Source organism: Chiloscyllium plagiosum, chromosome 14 (assembly GCF_004010195.1).
Source record: "Chiloscyllium plagiosum isolate BGI_BamShark_2017 chromosome 14, ASM401019v2, whole genome shotgun sequence".
NCBI classification, from domain to species: Eukaryota; Metazoa; Chordata; class Chondrichthyes; order Orectolobiformes; family Hemiscylliidae; genus Chiloscyllium; species Chiloscyllium plagiosum.
In genome coordinates, this window is record NC_057723.1 from 57,995,095 (window position 1) to 58,016,697 (window position 21,603).

General features: G+C 37.7%; 1 protein-coding gene and 1 long non-coding RNA gene across 5 annotated transcripts in view; one reads left to right on the forward strand and one right to left on the reverse strand.

Moving 5' to 3' along the window:
- cpeb4b (cytoplasmic polyadenylation element binding protein 4b) overlaps window positions 1–6,857 on the forward strand; it is a 71,151-nt gene extending 64,294 nt beyond the window's left edge. For all 4 annotated transcript variants that reach the window (XM_043703854.1, XM_043703856.1, XM_043703855.1 and 1 more), the window contains 2 exons: window positions 503–684; window positions 2,506–6,857. In XM_043703854.1, coding sequence (XP_043559789.1) covers window positions 503–684; window positions 2,506–2,733 — 410 coding nt within the window. In that variant the 3' untranslated portion in view covers window positions 2,734–6,857. The remainder of the gene's footprint in view (window positions 1–502; window positions 685–2,505) is intronic.
- Window positions 6,858–10,982: 4,125 nt separating this feature from the next.
- The window catches only part of LOC122556754, a 78,326-nt gene continuing 67,705 nt past the window's right edge, over window positions 10,983–21,603 (reverse strand). The window contains exon 5 of the long non-coding RNA XR_006313650.1: window positions 10,983–11,107. This is a non-coding gene — a long non-coding RNA (uncharacterized LOC122556754). The remainder of the gene's footprint in view (window positions 11,108–21,603) is intronic.

Sequence of the window (21,603 nt, forward strand, 5' to 3'; positions counted from 1 at the left end):
TTTTTCTCTCTCCTGTTAAATTTTCATTTATAGATCTAGTTTAATCTTTGATGATCAAGATCAATTTCCCCTTATCTTGCTGTGTTAGCATCACTGTTTTGTCGGATCATCAGAATTAGCCTGAGTGACCAAAGCTGGAGAAGAATTTGCTGGAACTTTTATGCCTCTTTGGTGTCAGGCTACTTGTGCACAATTGTAGCCATATGGATGTTCAAGGAGAATACAGTCAGGTTCAGTTGTGATAAATGCTCAGAGTTGAATATCCTATGTACACTTAACATCCAGGATCCTACATGAAGACCAGGACAAGATTTCATGAAATGTATCAAGTGGTGTTAAGTTTAAATGATACCCTACAAAAATCTCAGGTTATGCAAATATGGAAAATGAGATTGATGATTATTTTAATCCTTTCAAAATTTTTAAATTTAATACATTTGTACAAGTACACTGATATAGTAATATCAATTCTGTTCTGCACTTATCACTTTTTGTGCTGCAGTGGAGCTGGCAATGATCATGGATAGGCTGTATGGTGGAGTATGCTATGCTGGCATTGACACTGATCCTGAGCTGAAATACCCAAAAGGTGCAGGGCGTGTGGCTTTTTCAAATCAACAAAGCTATATTGCTGCTATCAGTGCACGCTTTGTTCAGTTACAGCACGGAGACATTGATAAACGGGTAAGTGATGATGAGTGCACACTTTTTTAATATTTGGACAGTCAGGAAAAATTGATTCTAAATCATAGAATGAAAATTTAAGGAGGTGATGGTGTAGTCATTGCAGTCATCCAGAGACCCAGATAATGCTCTGGGGATCTGGATTCAAAACCCATGGCAGATTCAGAGAGGAACTGTCTGCTGGTTGGAGTTATATCTAGCACAATGGAACTTGGTTGTAGCTGTTGGAGGTTAGCCATTTTAGCTCCAGGATATTTCTGCAGGAGTTTCCCAGACTAGTATCCTTGGTTCATGTCCACATCTTTGCTGCATTTGGACAAAGTCCAATTTGTTGTAATAAATATTTGTGCCAAACAAGTGACTGACAAAGGCCATCTCCAAAGAAAGAGAATCTGGCCATCATCCTTTTAATGTATGAGCATCAACTAATCCTCCACTATCATCATCCTGGGCTTACCATTGACCTGAAACTGGACTAGCCATATAAATATTGAGATGCTTTCATTTAAGCTCTCTAGGGGAAAAAGTTATCTGCTTAACCAGTAAGAGAAATGTTGGCTTTTATGAGCTTATGCAGCTTTGCTGCATGGCACATTTTAAGTCATTTTTTATTGGTAAATTTATTGCTTGTTGTTGTTTTTGATTAAATTCACATTTACTGTTGTGGCAACTCTTGTGAAATTTGATTACTAGCCTCCTAGGAAGAGTGGAAATTGAAATGTTTCCCCCCACAAAACACCCAAAAAGATTGAGATCTTGATATAGAAATACTAAGGAGAGCAAGTGTATGGGAGCACTCCCAAACACTCACTCCAAAATGTATTTCTAGTTTTATTGATGTTTCTTTTGTACACTTAGGTAAAACGTTACAATTTATTTAGTTCTTTTGTTTCAAAAATTGCTAATTACATTTTAGTTTTGGGAAAAATATAATTGCTGCCTATAGTTTGGTCCTTGACTGTCATAATTTTGGCAAGAAGTGTAATGGTTTCACTTTCCACAAAAGTTTAGATCACAATGCTATGCTGCTTGGCTCATTGCATTTACAGCACTGCCACTTTTAATTAGCATGGAGACAGGTTCCCTGTTCAATTATGGGAGCAAGTGGGCTTTTGAAGCTGGAGAGTCAATCGGCGGTCTTGCAGCTTGAACATCACGCCATAATGGCAGCTAAATAATTAGATGCTTTAATTTCAATTTGAACAATAAACTCATGGAATTAGGCCATCATTACGGGATAGGGAGGAACCCATGGGGTTGCACTTGCATACGTATATAGGCCCTTTGGGCTTGTTTACAGTGCTTGCCCTCATTTGATGACAGGTGGCCACCTACAGGCATTGAACTGCCCCCATCAGTGCAGGAAACTGGAGGGAAAGTAGAAAATTAAAGTTGGCCTTTTCTAATTGGATAACAAAGCTCCAGATGGCAACCAGCTGCATGGTGTAGGCAGCCACACCAACCCTGATCTTCCACTCTTAAAATGATAGGAATCATGTTTGGAAACTGACACATGACCAGTGACTGCACTTTTAGCATATACCTGCCTCTATTCCCATGACCAGAAGGGGCTTGAAATACACCCACATCCAAAAATGGTCCTGAGTATTTCTAGGATTTTCAGTAAGTGAGAAAGCAGTTTGGCAGATCTTTTGTGTAAGTTTTTTCATTGATGAAAGCAAAAGGTTGTGATGCCACCCTTTTATTTCTCATGATTAGGGTGTTGTGCAATTCTAGAAACTGTATCAAAGGTTTTAGTGCTTTTTCCTGTTTACCATTTATCTTACGTCAAATAATGGCAGTCTTGTGTTTCGTTTTTAGGTGGAAGTCAAGCCATATGTCCTTGATGATCAGCTGTGTGATGAATGCCAGGGTACCCGTTGTGGTGGGAAATTTGCTCCATTCTTCTGTGCCAATGTCACATGTCTGCAGTATTACTGTGAATACTGCTGGGCTGCCATACATTCTCGTGCTGGGAGGGAGTTCCACAAGCCTCTTGTGAAAGAAGGAGGAGACCGTCCACGTCAAGTTCCTTTTCGTTGGAACTAAGATATTTAAACCTGATTCTCGTGGCAAGATAAGAGTGCTCTATGGCTGCAGACACCAGATTAGCTAGGAAACTAAATAAGTGCATTCTTCTACTGCCTCATCCCAGATTTCAAAATGTATGTCTCAAATTTTCACTTCAAAACAATTGGGTTAAACTCTAGTTTCGGTGTTTTTTAGAAACATTTACTGATTTGTGATAACACTGGATATTTGATCCTTAGCTTAAAGAAATAATACAGATTCAGTCGATGTACATGATTGAGATTTCTGAGTCATGTGCTTACACAGCTTGGTGCTGTACTTGATAGGAATGTCCTGTTGAGGAAACTGTGATTGAGAACTAGTTTTAGTTGTATAGACAGAATCTAAACTTAATGTGAAGTTATACTGCAGCCCTTTTTTGTGTTTGGATTTTCAATTAAATTATATCTAAAGTAGGGGAATAGCACTATGTATTATATAAAACACTTGGATTTGCCCTCCCACAATATGAATTCCAATTTCTTTTTCAAACTGTGTCAGTGTGCTTTTTAAAAGTTGTTTTTAACACACTACAGGCTTTACTAACAGGTATGGGGTAAAAGCTTTTGGTGCTTCCCTATCAATTCACCACTACCCCAAAATACGCAATGTAAGAAAGGGGTTTAGATTGCTGCTACGGTTGAAGTGTGCACTTATTTCAGAAATGAGAAACCACAATTTGAAGATCTGCCGCCCCTATAAGTTTACCAAAGTTGTTCAGATTGACACAATGTAATTGTAGAGAGGCATTTTCCTTGCTGGAAGAGATTTTATACCTTTATTTTTTTGATGTTGCTATTTACAAAGTCGACTTGATCTACTAATATATTGTCACGTGTCAGCTTTTGCTCTCCATTTTGACACACAAAAAGTAATACCTCAATTGTAGCCTTGATTTATATTTTTTTATTTTTAGTGATGCTGTTTAATTGCAAGAGACAATAGGAGCCTTGCTGCTGTTTAGATGGTATGACAAATACCATTTCTTTCCCAGTAAAATGGGAATTAGAAGTAACAAAGAAAAAGGCTACAATGCAACACAACTAGATGTAGCACAGGCTATGGCTTCAGCTGCCTAAGATTTTTTTAATTTTATTTTTTATGTGGAATAGTATGAATGATTGAATGTTTACTAGTACACCTGTTTTGCATGCACTATATATTCATACATTTTCCCATTATCTACAGTACTTATTCTGCCTAAAAATCTTTGTTTATAAAGTTACATTTTGAAAATGTAAATGGCATACAACAAAGAAAACACTGAACACTGTTTGAGTGCCAAGGTGCATGTTTGTATTACTATAGGTTAGCATGTGGTGTCATGACACTCTTAAGTGTATACTATGCAGGTTGGCTTTAAGTGGTACTGCGCCCTTGCAAAGGCGACGTAGGTGCTGGACTGCATTGAAGGAATTATCTCCTTGTGATTATTGCGTGATTCAGCCAAAGGTGGTTATGCATTTGTGATTTTTAAAAATTATATGTGAAAGGTTATTGCTCCTCACTCTTGCTATTTTTTTCTGATACAGTGCATAGCATCTTCAAACTCCTGCAAACCAAAGACTGGATTACTCACTGCAAATTGCTGACTTGTGACCTACAAGTAATACACTGATAATAGCATTGAAATTCTTCCTTTGAAATAATAGGGTTTAAATAACTAAACCAGGTCAAAATGGAGGCATTTGCTGTTAAATTATCAAGTTTAAAGAGTTTAAATTTGATCTATGTTTTGACCACAGTGGTGTCAAACTAACAGCAGCAGAGAGTTGTGAGGGTGCTTATCATTTAGCTCGTCAGGGATTTACTATAAAGAATATGTAATTCTTAGTGGCAATCTTTAAGCTATAGAAACTGCTGGTTATCATCCTTTCTTGGTGTACTGGTGTGCTGTTGTGCCATTCCTGCCCAACTCTGGTGTTTGTGGGTGTAGTGAATTAGCATTTTTGAAATTTGACACTGAAAGATAACTTTTCTACTAGTTGACTTCCTTTTTAGGTAACATATTCTACCTTTGAGCTTTTTGGTATGTTGTTTCTCTAGTTGGCTTTTTGTTCCCCTTTTGTTTTTATATACATGTCAACATTTGTTATGCACTACTTTTGTAAATCTTTTTTTTTCCCAACAGTTAATATTTTTAAGCTCACTTTTTCACTGGCATCTCTTTTGCAATACCTCGATTTTTCATAATCTGAAAGAGATTAATAGTTTTTTCTATGTTTGTTATTCGAAGATTTGCACATATATCGTTAACTTAATTGTGCAAAGAAATGAGTTGAAGCAATCAATTTTGTTCCCATTTTCTTTCCTTTTTTCTTTTAACATTTGAAGGCAAAGAGAATTTTGAATATCATGAACATTAGGGATCAGCAATGCTGTTGATAAAACTGCAGAGTCTGAAAAACCATAGTCATCGAAAATATAATCTCCCAGCTCCAGGTGTTGATGTTCATAAGTCTAAAGTAATAATACAGTAAATATTAGAACCTGGTTGCAATATCAGCCCTATCCTCATTGTTAAATGTGGATTCTAGTTTCTTCCAATACTACACTGTATTTTCAGTAAATATTCTTTTGAAAATGATCATATAGACTCCTTTTCACAGTTCCTGTATCTATGGTACAGTAGCTGACCTGGCACAAAGTTCAATACAAAAGACACACAGAACAATTAGCAGTAAACTTTGACACATGGATTCTTAGGTGTTTGATGGTTAGAAAAAGATTTACCGGTTTTTAATAGACAAAACCAGGTTTAACTGCCATCAAGTTACCTCAATTCTAGATAGTGTGCAAGGCTGAAACAATTAAGAAAATAAAAGCATGCATGTAAACAAAAAAAATGTAAACTTCAAAACTAACTTGTTTATTGTGTGTTGTAAAGTTGTTTACAAAGGTTAAATTTCATTTCTCACTTGCCCATAGCATGGCAAATATATCCTCATACACAGACCTCTGCAGAATGCATGATTTTAAATCTGATCTTGTGGTTCAAGAAGGAAAGGATTTTATGAATGCCATTGGAAGGACTTGATAATTTATTCTTTGTCTGAATTTTTAAGAATTTCTTACAAAGTTACAGAAGACTTGAATGTGGTAAATTGTGGAAAGTTAATGTCATATTGTTATGTGCAATACTTTTTTTCTAACTTCTGAAAAAACTTTACAGTGTAAACCTTTAATGCGATTTTTTTTAATTGCAAACATTCAGATTAATATGTTGTCCACAATGTCATTTTCTACTGTTATTATATTCCCTTTTATCTTACTGATATTTGTAAATTCAGAATATGATCTTTGTACTAATATAAATAATTGAAGTTATTTTTAGATATGGACTAAAGGAAAAATGTGCTTGTTTGCTTATTTTTGTTACCTTACTTTAAAAAGTAGCAAAGACTACTTTTCTCAGCAGCATTATAATAATTGGGTCAATATCCTGTCCAGCATTTTATTTTTGGTATTTTAAATTGAAATGTATAATTAGTTTTTTATCATTTGACCATTCAGATTTTTTATGTTGTAATATTTTTGATTGTGCAGCTTTTTTAATATTTTAAAATGTCTACTTTTTATTGAAAGCTTAAGTATTCAACACTGTATGGCAAATATTCATAAAAAGAATAGTTATTTGTGGAAGTTGGCCATCAGTGGTGTGTCTCTGTGGCTGAATTCTTTGTGCTTTTCACTGTGTTTGGGGAGGTTGTAGTGATGATTAACAATTTTAAATAAAGGAAACTCATTTTTATTAATATTTGTTCACTTTTTGAGTTGATATTTTATGTATCCCCTCTACTAAATTATTTGGTGCAAAAATGTCCCTTTGCAGCTTGTTTGTTGAAGTGGTAGTAAAACATAATGTTGTTAAAGTTTTATGCCAACTATTTATAACACTCAGTAATTTTAAAATATTTGTAATGTGAAATGTTGAATGATTAAAGTGTTTCAATGTACTGTAAATGTCTGAGCTTTATACTAACACTGGTCTGCAAATTATTTTTTATTTATTTGTTTTGAACAGATAGCTAACCATTGCCTATACTGCTTCTATGTATTGCATCTTGAAATGTACCCAATACAGTATTCATGTTTTTATTGAAGGTCGTTTTAGTGTTCCTGCCTGTCTCTCTTAGTCTTTTAACATTGGTTTTAGAGGCCAGTTTCATATCAACTATTGCAACACAAGGGACTTGTTTATATGAGACTTCAAATGTACCACATGTTTAGTTACACTTTACAAATAACTAGGTTTAAGTCTACATGTGAAACGCCAAGTAACACTAAAGAATGAGAAGAAACATATATAGCATGTTAACATCAAAAAAAAAGTTTCCGTTACATTGTGTGGAACAAATCACAGTTATGCACTGTTAAAATTAACCAATATTTGTGATACTAAAGAATTTTTAAAAATAAACCTGGTATACATTGAGAACCCATTTCAAGAGCCATAACTATCAGAGTGCATTACATCAGTCTCTCAAAATTTAAGATCTATTGGTGCTCGTCAGTCCAAAGGAATCTAGTAAATTCATAGGGCTTCTATGGTTACAGAAATAAAACATTTGGTCCATGCCAACTGAGTCCTTGCCACTTTCATCCTGTCCATATCCTTTTGATAGTACTCTTTTTTAACTATCCGTTTTCTTTTCTAAAATAGTTTAATGTACAACTATTTATAGAAGACTTCAATCTCTAAAAATGTCTTCTAACCTATGTTTCAGTTTTTGACTTTATTCAAACTTTATCTTAATATATTCATGTGACTAAAACTATTTTTTAAATTATTCATTGAGGGTCTGGGTGTCACTGTTTAGGCCAACATCATTGCCCATCACTAATTGTCAAGAGGGTAGTTAAGAGTCAGCCATATTGCTGTGGATCTGGAGTCATATGTAAGCCAGACCAGATAAGGATAGTAGTTTCCATCCCTAAAGGACGATAATGACATGGATGTTTTTTTTCATGACCATCAACAACTGTTTCATGGTCATCATTAGATTTATTAATTCCAAATTTTTATTGAATTCAAATTCCACCTGCCATGGCAGCATTCAAACCAGAGTACCTAGAAAATTACTTGGGTCTCAGGGTAAATGGTTAAGCAAAAGTACTTTAGGTCGTTGCCTCTCCTTCTGAAAATGTTTGTAATTAAATGGGTGTAGATCTCTAAATAGGAAGAACATTGTCATTTATTTGTAAACCGCTATGCCCACACCACCTTCATGTTTCTTCAATTAATACTTTTTTTTCCTCCAAGGTCCATTATAACTTTTAAAATTTAAGTTCATCTTTATTGTAGTTTGATGCATTCTTGTATATTTCAATATGACTAATGAGCATCTGTTGGAAATAGAAATTTTAAACTCAATATCAAATAAGGAATGCCCCAGATGGTAAAAACGATTAATAGGTCAGTTGTAAATTGGATTTTTTTACCAGAAACTACAAAACATACCATGTAGATTGGAGGTGTAGGCTTTATGTTGAAATGATTTTTGATTTACAGTTGTTAGTTTTAATGGATGAGTTGGGTAAAGAACATTTTGAGATAATAGTACATATTAGTTACTTTGTCTGAATTCCATAAATGCAACCCCATCAGCAAGATATCTGGCTATTTTGAAGCTGTCAGCTGCAGGCACAAGGGAGTAGGTAAAATTGATTTTGCGCACTTCTTTTGGTTTGGAGATTTATTTTGCCTTGGTCTTTGTCAGCATTTCTCCAACCCAGCTGAAATCTAGAATTCCAGAGCATAATGATGAACCCAAGTTCATCCTGCCTTGGCACCATACCTTAGTATCTTTTCATTTTTTGTTCAACATGTCTGCTGGTCACTCTGGAAACACTACTTTTAATCATCTTAATGTAGACAGATTTTGAAGTTTGGTGCAATGTGCATTTGTAATTTCCCTCATTATGATTTCTCAAGTTCACTCATGCCATTAGAGAAAAAATATCTCTAACAAAGTCATTCAGATTTTCAACTTGCCTTGGTCATCTTGCAACTCTCAAATAACATTCAGCCATTTTGGAGATTCAAATACTCTTTGGTAATTTTTACATATGTCTAGTTTTCTCTTGTGGTATTGTGTCAACCCTACAAGCACATTTGATTCAGTATTAAATATCCTACAAAAAAAACACTTTTAAAAAAAAAAGTAGTGAATATTCCACTTGTGGTCAAGCTAGCTTAATAGCAATTTTTTTTCAAAGGAGTCAAAGAATGCTATCATCCCTTCATTGCTAAATTAATATTCATTGTTAAATCAAAAAAAAAATTCAAATAGTCTCCCAATCTGCCCGTTATTATTTATTTTCATTAATTGGACAATAAAAGATTGCAATTTAAGACTTTTTTTATTTCTGCTGCAGTGTGGGAGCGGTGAACTGAAATTTCATTTTCTTCAATATTGATTAGTCAGGCTCAGTTTGAGATCCAGTCATTCCTGGATAGAGCTTTTAATTTGAAATATTGCAAGTATTTTTGCCTGTAATACCCATCCATGAGAAGGGTGGAAGTGGGAAGGTGGCACAACACATCAAGTTTTTTTTTACTTTGTTTACTTTCTTGTCCACCCAAGGAATCTTTATTCATGGAAGCAGTTTCCATTCTTCTCACCAACACGGCAGTGGATTAAACATCAAAAGAACTGCAGTGGTGGAAATCGGAAACAAAACCAGTTTTTGATGGAAATATAGGTCTGACAGCATCTGTGGAGAGAAATATTTTGGGCCCGGTTACTCTTCAGAGCATGTTTTTTCCAGCAATTTGCATTGTGGTAAAACATATACAGCAGGAAATCACACTCTAATGTAAATTGTGTGGTTAATTAATAATTTAGACATAGCACAAACAATAACAGCAAATCCCTTACTAAAATCATTCAAAATCAGCACAATGGATTGGGTACACTTTTGTCATTAATATCTTTCAGCAATACTTTTCTATTTAGCAACTCTTTGAAGAAATATACATCATCCTGCTATCAACGCAGCAGAAGTGGTATCTCTTAATATAACATTTTTTAGGTCAGGCCTTCGAGAAAAAGTGGCATCCTTCAAATATAAACATTCATAATTCATCACATCTCTATTTAAATCAGCGATGCAATATTGTCAGGAGAAACACTAGCCACCAGGACTAAAGCTACTTTTAAAGTTTTAATCTCCAATAATTTGCCTTTAAATTCTTCAATTCCATGACAATGTAAATGCCGTTGGTGTTTTTAATTCACTCTTATCCTCTGCAATTTTTTTCACCACCTTGAGGAACATCTCTCTTTTCACTTTAAGTAGAATATTGCTTATTATCAGCTGCTATATCTCTCCAGACGTTGTGTGGGTTTCCAAACAATGATTTGCTGCCAACTAGGTATTTGGAATAAAATTATAGCTATCAGCCAAATAGTGGCTTCTGGTTGTAGTAAACTCTACAGTCCTTGAAGTGTGGTCTAATACCTACTGGAATATTATTTTAAAATTCTTCCATTAATAGCACCCCTCATTTTCATTGAATGATACGTTCCCTAGTAAATTTCACAAAGTTTGAGTCTTTTCCTTTGATTCTGAAATTTTAATAGGCTTTTGAAATGTGTTCATATGCATTTACTATCATAGTCTTAAAGGTTTCATGCTTTGAAGACTTTGCGTAAAGGCTTGAACAGACATCCAAGGCCTTTCCTACAAAAAAACTTGGTAAATGAGCATGTGATTTAGGAGCAGCAGGAGTAATGAATACTCATTGTCAAGCTAGTGTAGCAATAATTATTTCATTGAAAGTTGAGCACTAGGTCAATATTTCTTGTTAAATCAAAAGATGAATTCAAATCATTGTCCAATCTGCCAGTCCTTTCCTATCCCCATTACTGGAATTAAGAAAGGTTTTATTTTAAGATGTTTTTGTCATTCTGCTACAGAGTGGAAATGGTGAATCAAACTATTTGTATTCTGCCCATAAGTGGAGGTGTATTTTTTTAAAGCTTGTGTTCCTTTTGAAAGAGGCTGTGATATGTTTTCCCCAAAACCATATGTTTGTGAAATCTAAGTTACCCACAGCAAACTCTTTAGGGTTAAATCAATGGTGTAATTTATTCATACATTCAAACTTTGGGTAGAATCATCACAATACAGACAAGGAAGAAAGCGGTTACAATTGAGACCAACTTTATTTTTTAACCAAAGTTGTGGAATCAATCATGTAACTTGTCTGAGTCCAGAAAGTTGGTGGTAAATGAAAGTACCTGTACTTGCCATGGGCTGGACTTGTAGAATTCATTCAACGTTGAGAAAGGCACAGTGGAATGAGGTAGTATCCACTTTTCCAACAGTTATAAGGTTTCTTCCAGATCTGGGGAGAGTTAGAATAGAGGTGAATGTAAGGAACCCATGTGCTTTTGTGGTAGTGTATCTGTCTCTGGGCAGAAGGCCACTGTTCAAGATCCACCCACTCCAAAGGCGTGTCATATAAGTCAGAGTCATACAGTATAGAAAGCGACCCTTTCGTCCAACTTGCCCACGTCGATCAGCCATCGCAATCTGACCTAGCCCATTTACTAGCGTTTGGTCCATATCCAGCCTTCCTACGAGTTGGTTGATTAGAAGATAGCGAGAGTCTGAATGTGATGACATCAACAGTTCAATTCTTAGCAGACTGACTATGTTAAGAGTAAACTGCTTCTCAACAGACTGAAACAGTGATGCCCATACACTACAGTTATCATCTCCAAGAGGGCTTTTAAGGAAGCCATGTTGTGCTATAATTTTACTAGAAACTTTGGAAAAGTCCAATTTCATGGGGAATTTCTCTGTGAAATTACTTGTGTTATTCTCTGGAACAGTCCTCATTACCAATGCACCACACATACAAGACACAGCTCTTGTCCTAACTTTCCTCTGGCAAGAGGTAGAAATACTTCACTGCCTGAGATACAATTAGTAGATATCTAGAAAATGGGAAAATAATGGAAAACTGCCTTTTCAGAAAGGAAATCATACATGACTAACCTGATACAGTTCTTGAGGAGGTGGCACAATATACTTGGATAATATACTTAAATCTTTCAAAAACCTTTGCAACAATGAACTTTTGGAAAACCTTACCACATGTGTAATTATGGATAGGATCGCAAATTGGATTAAAATCCAGTTAGAGTGGAACAGTAAGTTAATGGCAGTTACTTTTAATAGTTAGAATTGAGCAGCAGAATGTCAGTGCTCTGTTCTGCAACTCCTTCTGTTCATTAGTGTGCACCCGTGATTTTTTTTATTCTTGTGTGGGGTGTGAGTATTTCTTTTTCCTTAGAAGGTGATGATGATACAGATAGATTTTTATGACAATAGTCACATGGTCAACACTAGGCTTGTTGTTTTAAATTTTGATTTTATCTCATTCAAATTTCACCATCTATCATGGAGGATTTAAATACATAGAACCTCCAGATTCTTAGTCCAGTAACATTGCCATTACACATCTCCACCTATGCTTAATATAGAGCTAACAGTAGTGATATCCAAAGTAAGTTACAAAAAGAATATTTCCCCCTCCAATTCTATTTCGATTTAATCTAATCCCTGCCCTCCCCTTCATTGTTTGATCACTCAGCATTGACTTCTGAGAAGGGAACTGCTTGTCACTGGCCACTCAGGTGTTTCCTTTCTTCCTGGACGTGGAATATAAATAAAGATTTACACAATTGTTGTTCTTCACTATGTCCAACACCTGTACACAAATGATATGGGTGCTGGGAAAAAATAAGCACTACCACTGTTAGGTAGTACAATATAGCAGCTGTTAGGTGGTAGTGTGGGGTAGAAAAAGAAAAAAAAATGTAAAAAACGGAGTGTCAGTGACCTCTGAACAGCCTGAAAAAAAAAATGCAGTGTATCCACATGTTCTATATTAATATGTAGCTTCCAGTATGTGCAAATGTATTACACTGCAAGCACAATTGACAATGCTAAATTGGTTATCCACATAATTCTTCAACACTCAACCAGCAAATGTTGTCCAGTTACAGAATCTGATCTAATGTTGGGTACTATGTTGTGTGTTTTGGAAGTGTAGATTGAGAGGTCAGTATCTCCTCCAGAAGGATGTCCTGTAGCTGTTCCATGACAGCTTAGCACCAGGGAGCATCACACTTGGAGTCATATTTCATATCTAATCCAACAACCATGGAAGCTCCTATATTGTACTTCCATTCTTCTTTCTCCTCCTTATATAGCTGTGTTGCCCATGGTGCCATGGTCTTGGCTGTGGTTGCACTCCCTTGAGGAGTGTCAGGGTCATTGGGTACTGAAATGGTGAGTAACTAGAAATTTGGGTCAGTGGGAATTTGGGACAAAGAAGGAAAAAAGTGTTTTATTTAGACTTATTGTAAGAAATACAGTCTCCAGAGTGAGACGAGAACAGAAGAGGAAGTAAGGCATTAATTATGCAGCCTACTTGCACTGCAATAGACAGTAATGTGACACCAAGAGTGCAGAGAAAGCAGCTGATTGGTGAGTAGGTTTGATTAGTATTTTAATCTTTAAATTGAAAGTTGGGTATTTAGATATATTTAGGTATGTTGAAATTTTTCTCTCCCATGTTGAGAAATAGTTTGCTAAACTTAGCAAGTACATACCTATTCAAGAATGTCAAATTACTTTTAGAGTTAAAGGATGGCAAGTCAAATGAGTCAAGTGGAGTGTACATTCTGTGGTATGTGAGGTCAGAGACATACCGTATGTCCTAACCAACCACATTTGCAGCAAGTGTTATTAGCTGTGAAAACTTGAATTCTCAGTTTTAGAACTTGAGCAGTTACTACAGTTATGTATCCCTGAGGCAGAGGACCATGTGGGTAGCACACATAATGAGGTGGTCACACTACAGATTACAAGTGTGCAGGCAGAAAGGAAAAGGGTGACACCAGAAAATCTAAGAAAACCAAGTAGATTGTGCAAAAGTCCCCTAAGGCTGTCTTATTTGCTTGTCAATATTCCAATTTTGAAACTGGTAAGGGCAATGGTTCCTCAGGGGACTGCATTCAGAGCCAAGCCCATGGCATCATGGATACTCAGCTACAGAGGAGGGGAGGAAGAAGAATGGAAGGACAATAACTGTAGGGGATTCCATAATAATGGGGATCAGACAGACATTTCTGTTGCATTAAACATGATCTCATGACATGATAGTATCTTGCCTCCCTGGTGCCAGGGTGAGGATGTCATGGAATGGTTGCCAGACATGCTACTGGGATGAAGATCAGTTATGTCATGGTCCATATTGGGACCAATAACATAGGTAGGAAGAGAGATATGGTCCTGAAGGGAGATTTCAAAAAGTTAAGAAGGAAATTAAAATGTTTGATCACAAGAGCAATAATCTCATGATTACTCCCAAAGCTACATGCTAGTGAACATAAGAACTGGAGGATCAATCAATTGAACACATAGCTGGAGAACTAGTTCAAGAGAGAGGGCATCAGATTTCTGAGGAATTGGGCTCTGTTCTGGGGCAGGTGGAACCTATACAAACTGGATTGATTACACCTTATTGGGACTGTTAGTGATATTCTCACAGGGGAGATTTGCTAGTGCTGTTAGTGCTCATCAGGGGCATGGGAACCCAGGGGGTAGCCCAAGTTGGAAGGAAGTAAAACTGGTAACAGGACATCAAACGATACTAGGGACATTTAAAAACAGGAGAAACAAAGCTGAGAATCAGGTATTCTGCTTGATGACCAGTATTAGAATTGAATATTCAAGGCTATTCAACCTTTAGGAAGGACAGGCAAGAAGAAAAAGGAAGTTGACTTGCACTGATAATAAGCAAAAGGATTAATACATTATTAAGGGATCTCAGATTGGAAGAAAAATGTGTCGAATCTGTTTGGGTGGAACTAAGAAATAGCAAGAGGCAACTGACATTGGATTGAGTCATTTATAAGCCGGAGTCGATCAAGTGTGGCTAGTCCTGATGAAGGATCCTGCCCAAAGGGTCGACTGTCCTCCTCCTCGGATTCTACCTGACTTGCTGTGTTTTTTCCAGTGCAACATTTTATCAACTCTGATTCTCCAGCATCTGCAGTCCTCACCATCTCTTAGTTATTCATAAGCCATCAAAGAAATAATGGAGTGTGGGGTATGTTCCTAATCAGGACATGAGAGAAACATGTAGTATAGGCAACGCTGTTATCATTACTTCAATCTGGATTTAGACTGGGTAAACCAACTGAGAACTAAAGTTATGGAATGTATTGGAATCATTTTCTAGAGAACAGCTGACTGGAGAACATGCTTTTTAGATCTAGTATTATGCAAAGACAAAAGGGCTACTTAATAATCTTATTATGAAAGACCACAATATGAGAGAATTTTACATTATGTTTGAAAGTGAGTTAGTTTATTCTGAAGTAAGAATATTACATTTGGATAGTGGAAATTACGAAGGTATGAGTTACAAATTTGTTGAGGTAGTCTGGGAAAATGCATTAAAAGGCATGGCTGAGTATTGACAATGGATAGTCTTTAAAGAACTGTTATATATCTTTTGGCAATTGTACATTCCTTCAAGGTGCAAAAACCCAGAAAAGATCAGTGAGCCATGGCTGAGAAAGGAACATCAGAATCATGTAAGCTTAAAAGTAAAGGCTTATATAGAGTGGTCAGAACCATCAGCAATTCTGAGGATGGTATGGTTTTTAGAATACAACAAAGGAGGATCAGAAAATTAATTAGGAAAAGAAGACTAGAACATGAATGCAGTCTAGGGAAAAGTCATGAAAATAGATTCTAAATCTTCTATAGGTACATTCAAAGGAAATGTTTGGCTAAAGTGAATTTTGGTCCATTACAGACAGAGTTATAAAAGGGATTAGAGAAAATACTAATAAAACTGATAAAGTCGAGTCAATGGATGTAGTATACTTAGATTTTCAGGCTTTTAGTAAAGATCACCACAACAGGAGGTTGATTGGAAAAATGTGGTAAAGCACAATTATGGATTAATGTTGGACAATAGGCAGCAAAAAGACAATAGGAATGACTGGTTCATTCTCATGTTTGCAGATTGTGACTAGTGAGGTACAGCAAGAATGAGTATTTAGGCCTCAGCTATTCAATAATTTGGAGATGGGGATCAGATGTAATGTTTCCAAATTTACAGGTGGTACAAAGCAAAGCAGGAAAGTATGTTGTGAGGAGTCAATAAGGACACTGAAGGCTAACATGCAGGTGCAGCAAGTTATTAATAAAGTAAAGGAATGGTAGCTTTTATTGCAAGAGAATTTGAGTACAACAGGAGAGATGTCTTGCATAAATTGTATCAAAGTTTGGTTAGATTGATCGTGGAGCACTGTATGCATCTTTGGCCTCCTTATCTCAGCAAAGGTATTATTTCCATGGAAGAAGTGCAACGAATGTTCACCAGATTGTTCCCAAGATTGTAGGACTGTCCTATGAAGAGAGCTTGGATAACTAAGCATCTACTCTCTAGAGCTACAAAGAGGTGATCTCATTGAAACTTAGAAAAGGCTTAGAGTGATAGACTGGGTAGATGCAGGTATGATGTTTCTCTAGCTAAAGAGTTTAAAACCAGAGGGTACAATTTAAAGATAAGGAGATGCCATTTAGGTCCAAGGTGAAAAGAGTTGTTTTTTTTTTATCAGAAGGCTGTGAACCTTTGGAATTCTCAACCATGGAAACTCAGTCTTTGAGTACGTTTCAGTTAGAAATTGATTTCTAATTACCAATGGTGTACAGGGTAATGATGATGGTAAAAGTCATTGAACAGTTTGGTCAGTCATGATTGTATTGACTAGGCAGGTCAATAGGATGAATGGCCAACTCCTGTACTTGATGAACAGTGGAGGACTTTCAAAGTACCCAACAAAAGTATATACCAGTGAAAAGAAAGGACTGTAGGAAAAGGGATAATTTGCCATGGGTGTCTAAGGAAATAAGGGAGGCTATCAAATTAAAAGAGAAGGCATACAAAATGGCAAAGACCAATGGGAAACTAGAAGATTGGGAAAACTTTAAAGGTCAACAGAAAGCCACAAGAAAAGCTATAAAGAAAAGCAAGCTAGATTATAAGAGTAAACTAGCTCAGAAAATAAAGACAGATAGCAAAGCTTTCTCTAAATATACAAAACAAAACATAGTGGCTAAAGTAAACATTGGTCCTTTACAGGATGAGAAGGGGGATTTATTAATGGGCAGGAATGAAATGGCCAAGGCTTTGAACAGGTATTTTGTGTCAGTCTTCACAGTGAAGGACATTAATAAGATGCCAGTGATTGACAAAGGTAGGTGAGGACCTGGAAATGATCGTTATCATGAAAGTGGTAGTGTTGGGCAAGCTAATGAAGCTAAACGTTGACAAGTCTCCTGGTCCTGTTGGAATACATCCCAGTGTGCTAAGAGAGATGGTGGGTGAAATAGCAAATGCGCTTATAATAATTTTCCAAAATTCACTGGAGTCTGGGGCAGTTCAGGTAGATTGGCAAACAGCAAATGTGACGCCACAGTTTTAAAAAGGTGGACAAAAGATGGGCAATTATCGACTGGTTAGCTTAACTTCTATAGTGTGGAAAATGCTTGAATCTATTATCAAGGAAGAATTAGCAAGCGTGTTTGGGAAAGTTTGCTCGAGCAGATCCCTCAGGATTAGTAAAATCCAGATTGTTATGAAGAATTCAAACTCTAATGTGTAAGGCACAGCTGTAATCCTTACCCATGCTCACTGTCAAACAGCTTGCTAGTGTTCAATGTCTAGGTACTCGATGAGGGATGGTCCCTTGGGTGAGGTATTGGTTGATGTATGGTGCTTGTGGAACTGTAGATCAGCAAGTGGTCAAGAAAGGAGAAACGTGGAAGAGCTATTGATTGTTAAAAAAGGCTTTGTTCAAGGATTGTACATGTACAAGATTAATAAATCCTCATACACAGAAATTTCAGCAATCATTGATGAAAAGTAACATCAAATTTGATTCTCTCACTGCTGCCATCAAGAAATAAACAATATCCAGAGTAAAATCTTTAAAGACACATTTTAATTGCAGAACTGTTAAAACCAATAGTTCAGACTTGTTTTGCAAAATAATAGTTTTTTTTTAATTATTCATTCAGACAACTTGAAAATTGTGGTCAAGGCTAGCCTTCATTGTAAATTCCTAATTGCCCTTAAGATCGTGGAATGTCCGGCTATTTCAGTTAAAAGTCAAGCACATTGCTGCGGGTCTGGAGCCATATACAGGAATGGTGCAGGAAGGAGGGTTTTGGCTTCTTGGACCACTGGAGTTCTTTCTGGGGAAGTTGGGACCTCCCTAAACAGGATGGTCTTCACCTCAACTAGAGGGGTACCAATATTCTGGGTTGGGAGGGTGAACATTTGCTCTTTGGGGTGGAGGGGCAGATTTAAACTAATGCAGAAGGGGGATGGAAATCTGAATTGTAGTTCCACTGTAAATGACGTTGAAGGTAATGAGGTCAGGGATAGGTTTACAAGGTTGCGAGAGGACACCAGCAATCAGGATGTTGGTTTGAAACATGTGTACTTCAATGCCAGGAACATTCAGAATAAGGTGGGTGAATTTGCAGCATAGGTTGGTACCTGGGATTTCAATGTTGTGGCCATTTCAGAGACATAGATCGAAGAGGAACAGCATTGGTTGTTGCAAATTCCGGGATCTGCATGTTTCAGCAAGAACAGAGAAGATGGTAAAAGAGGTGGGGATGTGGCATTGTTAATCAAGGATAGTATTACAGCAGCTGAGAGAACGTTTGAGGACTCATCCACTGAGGTAGTTTGGGCTGAAGTTAGAAATAGGAAAGGAGAGGTCACCCTGTTGGGAGTTTTCTATAGGCCTCCGAATTGTTTCAGGGATATAGAGGAAAGGATAGCAAAGATAATTTTGGATAAGAGCGAGAGTAACAGGGTAGTTGCTATGGGGGAGTTTAACTTCCCCAATATTGACTGGGAATACAATAGTTTAATGGGTCAGTTTTTGTTCAATGTGTGAAGGAGAATTTTCTGACACAGTACGTAGACAGGCTAACAAGGGGCAATGCCACGCTGGATTTGGTAATGTTTGAATGAACCCGGCCAGGTGTTAGATTTGGAGGTAGGTGAGCACTTTGATGATAGTGACCACAATTTGGTTATGGTTACAATAGCAATGGGCAGGTATAAGTATATACCACAGGGCAAGACGTTCAACTCAGGGAAAGGCAATTATGATGCGATTAGGCAAGATTTAGGATGCATAGGATTGGGAAGGAAACCGCAAGGGATGGACACACTTGAAATGTGGAGCTTATTCAAGGAACAGCTATAGCAGGTCCTTGACAAGTATATACCTATCAGGCAGGGAGGCAGTTGTCAAGAGAGGGAGCCATGGTTTATTAAAGAAGTTGAAATTCTTGTCAAGAGGAAGGCTTATGTGAAGATGAGGTGTGAAGGCTCATTTAGGGGTCTTGAGAGCTATAAGTTAGCCAAAAGAAATCTAAACAGAGGGCTAAGAAGAGCCAGGATGGGACATGAGAAGTTGTTGGCGGATAGGATCATGGGAAAACCTAAGGCCTTCTATAGGCATATCAGGAATAAAAGAATGACTGGAGTAAAATTAGGGCCAATCAAAAATAATAGTGGAAAGTTGTGTGTGGAATCTGAAGACATAGGGGAAGCGCTGAATGAATACTTTTTGTCAGTATTCACAATGGAAAAGAGCAATATTAGTGAGAATATGGAGATACAGGCTACAAGATTTGATGGGATTGCATTGACAAAGAGGAGGCTTTAGCAATTTTGGAAGATCTGAAAATAGATAAGACCCTGGGGCCGGATGGGATTTGTACTCGGATTCTCTGGGAAGCCAGGGAGAAGATTGCAGAGCCTTTGGCTTTGATCTTTATATCATCCTTGTCAACAGGAGTAGTGCCATAAGACTGGAGGATAGCAAATGCTGTTCCCTTGTTTAAGGAGTATCAGGACAGCCCAGAAACTATAGGCCAGTGAGCCTTACTGCGGTTGTGGGTAAGGTGTTGGAAAAGGTTATAAGAGATAGGATTTATATTCACCTGGAAAGGAATAATTTGATTGGGGATAGTCAACACTGTTTTGTGACGGGTAGGTCATGCCTCACTAACCTTCAAGAATTCTTCAAGAAGGTGACAAAACAAGTGGATGAGGGTAAAGTGGTTGATGTGGTGTATGTGGTCTTCAGTAAGGCATTTGATAAGGTTCCACATGGTCAGCTATTGCACAGAATAAAGAGTTTCGGGATTGAAGGTGATTTAACAGTTTGAAACAGAAATTGGCTAGCTGAAAGAAGACAGAGGGTGGTGGTTGACAGGAAATGTTCATCCTGGAGCTCAGTTACCAGTAGTGTGCCGCAAGGATCTATTTTGGAGTTACTATTGTTTGTCAGTTTTATAAATGATCTGGAGGTGGGCATAGAAGGATGGATTAGTAAATTTGCAGATGACACTAAGGTAGGCAGAGTTGTGGATAGTGCCAAAGGATGTTGTGGGTTACAGAGGGACTTAGATAAGATGCAAAGCTGGGCTGAGAAGGAGCAAGTGGAGTTTAATGCAGAAAAGTGTGAGATAGTTCACTTCGGAAGAAGTAATAGGAATGCAGAGTGCTGGGTTAATGGTAAAATTCTTGGCAGTGTGGATGAACAGAGAGATTTCGGTGTCCAGGTGCATAAATCCCTGAAAGTTGCCACCAGGTTGACAGGGTTGTTAAGAAGGCATATGGTGTGTTGGCATTTATTGGTAGGGGAATTGAGTTTCGGAACCATGAGGTCATGCTTCAACTGTACAAGACACTGGTAAGGCCACACCTGAAGTATTGCGTACAGGTCTGGTCACCAAAATGTAGGAAGGATGTGGAAGCTTTGGAAAGGGTTAAGAGGAGTTTTACTAGGAATTTGCCTGGCATGGAAGGAATGTCTTATGAGGAAAGTCTGAGGGAACTGAGGCTTTTTTTCATTGGAGAGAAGAAGGTGACTTAAATGAGATATATAAGATAATCAGAGGGTTAGATAGGGTGGACAGTGAGAGCCTTTTTCCTCGGATGGTGAAGGCTAACCTGAGGGGACATAGCTTTAAATTAAGGGGTGATAGATTTAAGAAAGATATCAGAGGTAATTTCTTCAGTCAGAGAGTAGTAGGGGCATGGAACGACCTGTCTCCAACAGTAGTAGACTTGTTAACGTTAAGAGCTGGAAATGTGTTGCTGGAAAAGCGCAGCAGGTCAGGCAGCATCCAGGGAACAGGAGAATCGACGTTTCGGGCATAAGTCCTTCTTCAGGAATGGGGAAAGTTTGTCCAGCAGGCTAAGATAAAAGGTAGGGAGGAGGGACTTGGGAGAGGGGCATTGGAAATGTGATAGGTTGAAAGAGGTCAAGGTGAGGGTGATAGGTCAGACTGGGGTGGGGGCGGAGAGGTCGGGAAGAAGATTGCAGGTTAGGAAGGCGGTGCTGAGTGCGATGGATTTGACTGAGACAAGTGGGGGGGAGGGGAAATGCGGAAACTGGTGAAATCCGAGTTCATCCATTGTGGTTGGAGGGTTCCTAGGCGGAAGATGAGGCGCTCTTCCTCCAACCGTCATTTTGTTGTGGTCTGACGATGGAGGAGTCCAAAGACCTGCATATCCTTGGTGGAGAGGGAGGGGGAATTGAAATGTTGAGCTACAGGGTGGTTGGGTTGGTTGGTCCGGGTGTCCCAGAGGTGTTCTCTGAAACGCTCCGCAAGTAGCCGGCCTGTCTCCCCAACATAGAGGAGGCCACATCGGGTACAGAGGATGCAATAGATGATATGTGTGGAGGTACAGGTGAATCTGTGGCAGATATG